Source organism: Berghia stephanieae, chromosome 8, assembly GCF_034508935.2.
Source record: "Berghia stephanieae isolate SIO BIC M18660-M18661 chromosome 8, UCSD_Bste_1.3, whole genome shotgun sequence".
Taxonomy (NCBI): domain Eukaryota; kingdom Metazoa; phylum Mollusca; class Gastropoda; order Nudibranchia; family Aeolidiidae; genus Berghia; species Berghia stephanieae.
This window is the reverse complement of record NC_088367.1, coordinates 46436739-46448862: the sequence shown is the minus strand read 5'-3', so window position 1 is coordinate 46448862 and position 12124 is coordinate 46436739. Positions and strand designations below refer to the sequence as shown.

The window sequence follows — 12124 nt, the reverse complement described above, 5'->3', positions numbered from 1 at the left end:
TGTTTTGCTCAAGTGAGCTTGCTGTTTACTATTCTTTGGATTTTTCTGATACGATACGAAGAGTTTCAGTGAGGTTCAGTTTCAGTCTCAGTCAATTTTTATAGAGCTCATTTACAGATCTATAACAAGAACTAAATTACCAAAAGTTTCACGAATGTTGTAAAGAAATAAATGAATAAATAAAACAAACATTAAACCACAGAAATTGTTTAACATGACAGTGAGCTTTATCTATTTTTATTTTTAATTCATGATTGGTACTACTGGAGGCAACGCCTAGCCATCTCTAGAGCTCCTTCATAATTCTTGTGTCCCCCAATAAAACCAGATGCGTGGACAAAAATGCAGTCTTTGATGCCTGACTTGGTTGACAATTCCTCATCTCTCAATCCTCGCCATTCTTCTAACAAAGATAATCTGTGAGAGGTAGAGCAATAAAAAGATTTTATATAGTGCAATAACCACTGAATATGCGACAAAAAGCTTCGCAAGGGGCCAACAGCAAAACAAACTAAAACATGACATAATTGCTTTTACTAAATTTTTTTCCAGAGACAACACTAACTGGCCAAGAACTCATTTTAAACGAAAGTATCTCAAGAGAAAGTGAGTAAAAAGCCATTTCCAAGGAGTCTTTGCCCTGCCCAGGCTTTAAACCTGGGATCTACAGGTCAGATGCTAAATGTCGTATACTGACGCAAGAGCTGCGCAATCAAGAGTAAGGGCGGGGGGGGGGGGGGGGGGAGGACAACATAATTTGTTTTTTAAAAAGAAGATGAATATCTGTTATTTGCCATCAGTATTAATGAAGAATAGGGAAGAAAAAAAAAGCAACTTTTGATGAATATCTTTTTGATGCTTTCATTGTCACATTGTCATAGATCTTTTTTTTGAAATGACAACAAAAATAAGGAATGATAAAAATCGTGGCTTAAGAATGAAGTGAAACATTTTTCTTTTAATAGAGAAATGAGGGAATGAGATAAACGCACCACCATTCCAATGTATAAATGAAATGGTAATAACAATGATAGAAAATAATAATAACTATAAAATAATAAATTACATATTGTCGCCAAGGCATTCCATGAAGGAATATATATAATTATTCATCAAACAACATGTCTGATGTCAACAGGAATCACCCATGTTGTCCAAAGAGAATAATAATTCGTAGTATTTTTATGCACCTCCATTGACGGTGTATCTTAACAGATCGTTTTTATACACCTCCGTCACGCATGCGAATTCCACCCAATTTCATTAGCGATATTGTGTTTTTGCATTTGGACATGGCGAAAGTTATATTGTGACATCTGTAGGATATTTTTGTTAATAAATTTATATAAAAATAATAATAATTTAAAAAATCGAAATATAAAACCAGAAAATAGAAGCTGCATTGAAGGTAAAATAATGTTTTAGAAAGACCTTATTAAATGCGATGAACAGTCAGGTGGCTCCGTAGCGCAGTGGACAAGCAGTCAGACTCCAACTTTGAAAGTACCGGGTTCGATTCCCATTGTTGACATTTTTTTTTTTTAATTTACTTTGTCTTTGTTTGCTTTTTTTTCTTTCTTTCCTTTTTTTTTCAAAAACTTTTTATCATGTTTTTAAAAAACTTTGATTTTAATTTTCTAAAATTATTTATTTATTTGAGATCAGTATTTGTGTGCCATGTTTCTTTTTACTTTTGATTTTTTAAATTATTGTTATTATTCTTTAATTTATTATCATTGTACATCGGTAATTACTAAGCAGCGTGCTAAACTACAATCTAAAACTATTTAAACCTCATGGACGTATGCGGCAACATTTTCATTAAGTTAACATCACCGCCAACGAAGGTGCATAAAAACGGTGCATTTTTGTACACCTCCAACGGAGGTGTATAAAAACGTCACCATAATAATTATAATAACAATAATAATAATAATGATATCCACTGAAGCTCCCACCTGTTTTCAAATGAGCCAAGACTAACAGGCACGCACTGTACCCTCCATTTCCCATTATTGTCTGCGTAGAGAACATAAAAGATCTTGGGGTCTAGATTGAGCTCCTCCTCAATGTTAAACAAATGATCTTTCCAGGGGGCACCTCCCTCTTTGAAACAGATGATTTTACCACTGGGGTCAATCTGAAAAACATTGAAAGCATTGTTTAAAAACTGAACCAGATTTAAAGATATAGCGCAGAATTAATTGCAGGGTTATCTAGGTTAAGAAAGCGACATGCTTTTTGTGTCTGGCTTCACACACAGGTCCTCCAGATCATATAATACAATTCCTAAATTTAAAAAAAATAATTGAACTTTTATATAGTACAATATCAAAGTGCTTTACAAAGGGTCCCTGGCCAACAGCAGCACTTAACATGTAGGACGTGACATGACGCCTGTAAGGCGATATTACAAAAATTTTTTTCGGACAGAGACAACACTGTTAACAGCCAGGTACTCATTTTACACCTGAGTACGGTGAGAGAATGTAAATAAAGAGCCTTTTCCAATGACTCAACTCAACACAAAGCGAGGCTTGAACCCAGGACCTTCCAGTCCGAAAACAAGTGTCATACCACATAGCTGCAAAATAGCCTCTCAAAATGTTTTAATTATCTCAACCTCCCCATATACCTCATGTCGTTCTTTTACAGCTTGTTCCACAAGACGCCTTGCAGGCAACCACGATGTCTTGTAGTAGTTGACTCTATCCAAGAACTCAGCACCTGCCATTTCCATTGCCTTATAGAACTGTTTCTAAAAATAGAAACACATTTTCAAAATATAAATTTCAGTTAAAGGTCAGGTACTTCATATGATAACTTTTATTGATCTCAAATTGCAATTTTTGGAATTATCTGCACAATTCATGTGAGATGGACATATGATGAATATTTGCGAAGAATAAAATTTTGGACAAGCAGATATAAGATTTGTGACACTGGAGCCACAATGTACAAAGGCAGGCATCGATGGTGGATGAAGAACCTTTTGTATCAAACAGTGGTAAAATGGACTGACAACCACAATAGGTCTCCTGATAAAACAAGCTCTTGGCTTAGCGTGTTGGGATTGGATATAAATTTAGTACCCGTCTGGGCTATAAAGAATAAATGGGTAAATTAAGGATAAACCTAAATAAAATCGCAATATATAAGTCGCAAGTGTAGGAAAAAAAAAATTGTGTACAAGCACCCTCCTTCCCCTGCCCTCACGCCCCTCTCCAAATAAAACAAAAATATTCAAGTAGAAAACAAAAGTAAATAACAAGCAATTTATTGAAAGTGCTAAACGGTCACCAGCAAAAAATCTCATCTTTAATTTTAACACAATATGTCACCCACCACATCAATGTTTGAATGAACTGGATGAAAAAAAAAATGAGTTTTAAACCAAACAGAATTAGGAAATTTAGGTTTTTTGAAGTTTAAGAAATAAAACTTACTCTTCACAATAAATTTGGTTCAAATTTTATAAATTATAAAATAATATTTAAATTCAATTACACACATCGTTACACCCTAACATAATACAAGGAAATCCGCATACAGTCAACACTCTTAAAGCCAACTTCTGCCCACCCCTCACCTTATCAACTACAGGAAAATAGACACAGTCCAACATTTTTCTCATTCAGATTTCTTTTCCACATCACAAAATTTGAAGAAATGTTTTGCTCACAGAACATAATACTGTTTTGAATAGCTTATTTTGCTAACTAATATTATGTATAGCTGCATGTACTTATTTCTTTTGAGATGAGTTTAAAAACTCGAGTTTTATATTGGGTGGGTATGACGTTTCAGGGAAAATCAACAACAACAAAATGGTCAGTAAGCAGAGAGTTAAGATCAACACCTCTTGTTGACCAAAATTCTCTGTTCTTTATCCAAGTTAATTCTATTAATAATACAGTGGAACCTCCCGATAACGACATGCCACGGGACATTGTAGTGTATTCCTCTTAGAGGGTTCTTGTGCGCGTGTCTAGATGAGACTTTTAAGTGATCTGAACTGAGTACACTGATAGTGTGAAGCAATGACTATCCCGCACAAATCTTTGGGCCTCTTTTTCGCTCACGAAGTGCCCAAATTCGCGACAAAATATGGGACGAAGCCGTTTCGTACATGCTATTTTAAAAAATTAATTACGGCGCTGTTTATAATTGAATATGACTGAAAGTTGGCACACAGTTAGAAAAGAGGTCATTTTAGATTATGTCGAGCGATAAAACTCGTACGATTACCAGAAGACTGTTAAAAATAGATTTTTACTCTTTGGAGTACAATACTTCTAAAACTACAAAGAGGAGAGATTTTGTCGCTCATAAGGTTATATATGCACAGTTCTATTTATATTTCAAATTTCATTAGATTATGATCAGTACTTTTCCCGTATTCTCACAAAATATCAACCCAATTTGCATTTCAATGAGTGAAAATATGGAGACGGCCATTTTGCTCCACCATCGCGCGACACGAAAATGACGTGAGCGAGGCAAGGCTGCCAGATGGCCAGACTCTAACCTGACCAAATTCGACTACAAAAGTGGCTAAATAGAAAATCATATGGCTTTCAATATTAAGACTGGCCCACTTAAAATGAAATAAATTTTAACAAACAGAAAATTGAATAGACTAGGTTAAATGTCACTGAGACAAACAAAGATGAATAAAATGTAAAAAAAAGAAACAAAATTATATATTTGGCCACACACGTGGCCATCTGGCAACCTTGTTTGCGCCGACGGATGACACAAATCCTCGCGCGCTTTTTTAAAATTGAGGCATTGTTTCATTGTTATGTCATAGGGATAGTAGATTAACACACTCTCTCTCTCTCTCTCTCTCACTCTCTCTCTCTCTCACTCTCTCTCTCAAATAAATACTAGAACTAACATAAGCCACGGTCTCACGGGACTGATTGATAATAGTTCAGCAGGCATTTTTCGTGTCATTTGTATGGGTTGTAGACACAAGATTACACTTCGGAAAAGTTCCAAATGATAGATATTGTGTATATTTTAAAACAAATTTATAGTTGACCCCAGCCATACAGCTCTAAAACTATACAAGTTAGAACTCTTCTGATGTCTTCATCATATTTTCTGATAATTTTGCCATAAAATTGCCAAGTTTTAATATCTAATTCACGTATTAAGCGAGATACAGCCACAAACCAGAATAAAACGCAGAAAAAGCATCCCATATTTTCCGTATTTTTTTCTCTTTGTGAGTCATCCAAATAAATGACATCTTTGAAACTGCATAACTTTGTTATATATTAATGGATTTTCAAAATTCAAAAATAATTTTACTCAGTGGAGATAGGGCTTTGATTTAAGAGTAGTAATTCCTACAAAAATAGAAAACAAAAATTTTCATAGTCATTGCTACAGTGTGCTCCTAGAATATACATCTGTTCCCTATTTAAACCTTTGTCTTACTTTTTCTTATATCATTTCAATTGTAAATCTAAAATGTTTTTTACTCTCCAATTTTCTTCCTTTTTACTGGCGCTGATAGGACATAGATGTGTCACAAACGCTGTAAAACCCTTTAAAACAAACAAAAACAGGTAATTCGGACGCTGTGAGATAGATAAAATTCCTCATCCTCTTCCTCCCACAAAAACACTACTGCTGCTGCTGCTACTGCTACTGCTGCTACTACTACTGCTGCTGCTGCTGCTACTGCTACTACTACTACTTCTATCACCACATAATATCACATTTTCCAAGATTTTGTGTTTTCTTGCTTACACTTACATTTATATCTTGGTTTTTATTAATGCATATCAGCCAAGATTCGTCAAAAAAGCTGCGTTCTCATTGGTTTCAAAAGCTGCGTTCTCTTTGGTTCAAGCAGGAATCGTTTTTATAAACTTTGAGTACTCATACTCAGTATTTTTAGTATCAGATATCTACGAAAACTGCCGAAAATGGCCAAAATTATGTCGTTATTCGGAGGTTTTATCAAAAAGTGCGTCGTTATTTGGAGGTTTTTTTACTGATCTTAAATAGAAAAAAAAATCGGGACCACGAGTCAATGTCATTATCAGGAGGTTGTCGCTATTCGGAGGTGTCGTAATCGGGAGGTTCCACTGTAGTAATAGACAAAGTCAACCTCGCAAATAATCAGTCATATATACAAGTCATATCAATATCATTTATTTTCATTCATGAGAAATGATTCACAAAATATATATCAAAAACAAAACAACAATTTAAATTTTCTACAAACACACGTATTTCACAAAGAGTCCCAACCTAGAAATTAGAAGCAATTAAATTTTCTTGTCTTTCAAAACACAAAATAAATAAATAATTAAATAAATAGAGACCTAAACTCACCTGTTCATCTACACCTTCCTCATTCCACTTAGGATTGAGACCCGCAACTCTACTACTCAAATTTGTAGAAATACGGTACCTGAAAGAACATAATTAAAAATCAACTTCACAGAAAAGTAAGACATCTAAAAAGCAGTGAGTAAACTATAAACAATGTTGGAAGGTTGTCAAATCTGAAATACCATAATGGAAAGAAGAGTGTTTCGATTTTGCATTCTTAAGAAGAAAAAAAATTCACAAAACATTGGACTGTTATATGTGTATGGAAATGGCCCTTGCACGTCCAAGAAATATGCTTTTTTGACTAGCAAATAATAACAAGGAATGGAAAAAAAAAGATCAAAATCTAGATTACATTAAATCGTCCAAACATACTGGTGTTTTAGGTCATGATCGTATTATGCATATGGGTGTCCCGATTTAGTTCTTTGAAAAATTGGCAGCTATGAAATAGAAGAATAAATTAAATAAAAGTAAAATCAAATTCTTTTTATTTATCTTAGGGGGGGGGGAGGGAGGGGTGTTCTTCACAGTCTATCTTGAGAACAGATCTGGACAACCCAGGTGTTAGCTGCAGAGCAGTGCTGTAAACTGCACATCAGGGGCTAAATTTCTTGCTCAAGGAAAAAGAAAAATGAGATTGGGCTCAAACTCTGGTTCCCAAGTTGTTAGTGCAATGCATTTTCCATTATGCTATCTCACCTACTATAAAAGGATATGATTATCATTTGTTAATGATAGTGTTAAAATACTAGCTAAATATAGCACTTTAAAATATATACACACCTTGGCTCCCCGTCAAACTGGTTGATACCGTTATCAATAGCATCAATTTCTTCCATGAAATTTTCGTAAACTTTGTCATAAATGGTAACTGCTATGGGATCAGATGTTGACAATCCCAGAATTCCAGAGACGATGTCCATTCCAAAATGGAGATAAATTAGACCAGCACTCGACAGCTTGGTTTCCCATTTCTTTGACGGTTGAAGACTGTTCATCGTGTCACTGAATGTCCTGTTGAAGGGTTGGAAATCAGTAAAACAATTTTTAAAATCATGTTATAGCTATATTAAGCTGCCAGAAGTTATAGACTGTAAAAAGTAATAAACAAAAGTGAACAGAAAAAGCTTCAAAATCGAACAAGATATCAAGCACGGAACGTTTCAGGCTCAAAACCTTTCATCAGCCAATGACCAAAAAAAAAAAAAAATCAACAAAAACATAAATACATTACTAAAAAAACTAGATCAATGACTAAATATTTCGTACGTCCTCTCTAATTATTTGTCATTGCTGAAGCTGTTATATTCACTTTTGTTTATTACTTCTTATAGCTTAGTATCACTTTAACAGTGATGGTGGGGCCAGTCTAAACTCCCTGTTATAACGAGTCTTGTTCAGCTGAATTTCAAGGAAAACAATCAAAAAATAGCCTAAATCACCACTTTTTATCATTTGTAGTGTCTTTCTCACACACACTTTAAAGCTGACCGCTATGTGTGTGCGTGTGTGTGTGTGTGTGTGTGTGTGTGTGTGTGTGTGTGTGTGCGTGTTTTGTGCTACACAGTATCTGTCAGCAGCAAGCCCCATGTTATAGTGAAAGTCATATAGTATAGTAAGTAAGTACCCAATACACACAAACACACAGAGTATTCACAACTAAACCTAGCCCAGCTCTCCGTTGCCTTTAGTTGTAGGCTTACCTTAGCCTAATGTGAGCCAATGCATTGTATTTAGAGATATTCAAGTGTATTGTCAGATTATAGCAGAAAATACCTCTGATGGTGATCATATCTGTGCTTGTCAGGATTGAACACTCCACCCACATCAACTACTATATCGCATGTGTCCAAGATGGTAGGATCTCTGGTCCTTGAATTATAGTAAAATACAACTGTTGGTTAGTCATCACAATTTTTTAAAAATAAATTACTGGGATGGTAATTATTTATGCACTTCTTAAACTCTAGTTGGTGCACAAAACTAAAACGGATTGAGCTGCATTGGTTACCAGTTAAAGTGAGAATCGAATTCAAACTAGCAGTATTGTGCTATAAGTGCCTTAATGATCAAGCACCATTGTATATTACTGAATTTTTAGAAACGTATAAGCCAACGAGGAGTCTACGTTCTGCACTAGATTCTACAAAATTAATTGTTACAAATAAATATAAATATAAATTTTACGGCGGCAGATCGTTCAGTCACGTCGGACCTTCCATCTGGAACTCTCTTCCTAAAAGAATAAGAGAAGCGCAGTCCTTATCAATATTTAAATCAAAGTTAAAACACCATCTCTTTGTTAAAACACATCTTGATTAATGCATCTTTGTAATTTGACCCCAATATGAATGTTAATTTAGTTTATGTTATTATATCATTATTTTATATTATTTCCGTATTTGACATAGCATGTGGATGTATTATAACATATCTTGTATTAATGACTTTATGTTTAGTTATTACATTGTTGTATAATGATAATATTATGTTGATGTAGTTTGTATAATGTTTCATTTGTATAATAATGTCACTGTATTATTGTTTCGCGCATTGAGCATCACCCAGTGATGAAAATGCGCGTTATAAATGTCATGTATTATTATTATTATTATTATTGCCTCAAACCGAACTGTTTATCTCAACAGAATTATAATTCTAAATGTGCTCAACAGGCTTTACAAAGAGTCCCAAGCCTACAGCAACATTTAGGAAGTAGGTTGGTTCATGATACCTGTAAGCCACTACGAAGGTATGTGGTCTAGTAGTATGACACTCACCTCATATCTGAAGGTCCTGGGCAGTGCATAGTTGAGTCCTTTGGAAAAAGCTCTTTATTCTCCCACCACACTCAGGTGGAAAATGAGTACCTGGCTGTTAACAGAATTGTCTCTGTCCAAAAAATAATTGTAATTTCACCAAACAGGCATCATGTCTTGTCCTGCATGTAACTTACATTGTAAGTGGTGCATTGACCATGTTTGGTGGATATTGCGCTTTATAAAACCCCAAGTTTTAAAGTTTTTAAAATTGTTTTTATTTTCTTAATTTAAATGTGAATGAGCACCTGGCAACAGGCAGCGCCAACTATTGAAAAAGTTTATGTACAATAAGGATGTCTTTTAGTTAACTTGTACTTTGAAAAGGAAATTTGATTTCATATACTGGTGAGTAATAAATGAAGCACTTTACTGTAAAGCACAGTAAATTAGTGGAAATGCCCTTTGTAAATATTCAAATTATTTTGTTGCATGGCTGGGTCAGCGATCTTGTCTCACTACAAAATTAAGTGGAGTTGGGCATTGTCAGTAACCAGATGGATAATGAAACTCTCGCCCTTGTATTGTACCTTTGAGTAAGGAGGCACTTCGCATATTACCCCACCTGACTTAGGTGTGAATTAGTATCTGGCCATAGGCAGTGCCAGATATAACATGACATTGGATATTATTGCAGTTGTGTCTATTAATTATTTGAAACTCTCGAATGTTCAAAGATGGAGATGCTATTATCAATATCATCAATTAACATTGAATACTGTTTATATAATTGATAAATTGTATCTATGCATAAAAGTTACACCGAGCATTTTAAGGTTTTCAGAACCTAAATTATTAGCTCTTAAACGATATGATACGATACGATACAATATAGTTAGCTAGAATAAAAAGGATGCCTGACAGGCAACTTTTACTGTATAAAATTGAATTTAGGTTCCATGTGGCTGCTGGAGGAAGATGTGAAGCGTTATGAAGTGCACTGAGCATGTTTGATGTTCATATTGACATATAGTATTATATTTAATACACACCTGACAATCTCTATGTTCATATTGACATATATTATTATATTTAATACACACCTGACAATCTCTATGTTCATATTGACATATATTATTATATTTAATACACACCTGACAATCTCTATGTTCATATTGACATATATTATTATATTTAATACACACCTGACAATCTCTGCATCTTTGTATTGATCCAGCTGTTTGAGTAAGAAGCAGGCAACTACTTCATCGCAGTGGAATGTACCGTTGTGTGTGCCTATCTTTGTCATGATGTGTGCTTTCTTCTTGACAGGTTCCAGGTCTTGACTCATTCGAAGCGATTTGTGATCGTGAAATGACCTGGGAGTTGACTTGCTCAATCTTGAACTTAATAGGCTGGATTGACAAAAATAATCTATTATTGATTCTAGTGCTCATAACATGGGCTCTATAAATATAATTTGTTTTTAAGTCTCTATTAGTATTACCCCGCCCCCTATGAAGACAAAAATCCAGTGACCAATGTGGTGACAAGGTTACCCAGCAAGAACCACTTTGAACCAGTTGAATCAAAATTGAAACCTGAAATTATTATTCCAACTCTAACGTCAATCTAACAATCAATAAAGAATAAATAACAATTTAAAATCAATATTGAAGTGGTAATTCGGACTCGAGTCTGAATAGTCTCCCGTGGCTATTTGGACTCAAAATCTAATGTACGTGCGCATACAAAGGGGAGGACGACACAATGTGGGCAGTTGGCAGAGGGTGGAACTGTTCTGATAAAAAAAAAGAGAAAAAGAGTTCAGAAGAAATTCTGTTTTGCCCATATCACACTGACTCAGCTCATACCCCTACTTTGGACTGTAGGATTGCCGCCTATCTTACACTATCAGATTATGTAGTTTTTAAATTATATATTTTTTTCCTGATTTTATTTGAACATTGGTTATGTTGTTAGAAAAACTTTTCATTTATATCAGTTACTTTGGCTGACTTTTGAAGTTTCAACTCTTTTCTTTTTAATTTCTATCCATGATTTTGTCTTTCTCGTCAAATAAAGCGGGTTTAGACAACCTGCTGACAGTTACTAAAATCGTCATTTTGATTTGCATTCATTTTATGTAATCATCAATATTTATTTTTTTAAATTTTAATTTTTAAAAAAACAAAACAAAATTATACTGCCACGGGAGACTATTGAGACTGAGTCTGAATAATCTGATTGCCCATGCGCATTGGAATTTGAGTCCGAATAGCCACGGGAGACTATTCAGTTATTCAGACTCGAGTCCGAATAGCCGTAGCCAACCAATAGTTCTAGATAGATTGTTCCTTCTTCATCTAAACGGGAGTTCAATCTCTTGGTAGCTATTTCCCTTTGAAATATGACATCCAGGAACGCTCAAATTGTTCATTATAGTTTAAATTTAGTTGATATATTAATATTAAGTGATATATAATATATATTATGAATATATGGCATATTATTATATGGCGAGATGAGAAAGTGAAAGTAGAAAGAAATAGAAACTAAAGACAAGATACCGGTAACTTAATTGCCCTATGAAGATAATTGAATTTGAATAGGAGAGAAATAAAACTTATAAAACTGGAGGAACTGACTTTAAAACCCCTGTTGTTTCGGTATTTCTTGTAAAGTAAAGTTTCCTTTGACTAAACAATCTGAGCCCCCGGTAAAAACGATGCATCAGCCCATTGACCAGAATTCTAAATTTTCGCATTTGCGGTACTTGCAGTCGAGCTGTAAAAAAAAAAAAAATCATAGTTACAAAATGAATTCAGGCATAAATCACCAATCTCGATTTAAAAAATTTAATAAAAATCAAATAAATAAATAAATAATAGATTAAAAAGACACATAAATAAGTAAATAGATGAATGAATAAATGATCATCATCATCATCATCATCAACATCATCATTGGTGTATATCTTTGTCACCCATCGCGTCAAACCAAACGTG

General features: G+C 34.3%; 1 protein-coding gene across 1 annotated transcript; it reads right to left on the bottom strand.

Moving 5' to 3' along the window:
- Positions 1 to 205: 205 nt before the first annotated feature.
- On the bottom strand, positions 206 to 11922 carry LOC144978773 (MYG1 exonuclease-like). Its single transcript, XM_078925247.1, has 8 exons — positions 11765 to 11922; positions 10322 to 10531; positions 8134 to 8229; positions 7141 to 7371; positions 6355 to 6433; positions 2636 to 2758; positions 1959 to 2140; positions 206 to 417 (listed from the first exon to the last, which is right to left on the bottom strand). The coding sequence occupies exons 1-8, from the start codon at positions 11881 to 11883 to the stop codon at positions 261 to 263; spliced, it is 1197 nt and encodes a 398-aa protein (XP_078781373.1). The 5' UTR covers positions 11884 to 11922; the 3' UTR covers positions 206 to 260.
- Positions 11923 to 12124: the final 202 nt, after the last annotated feature.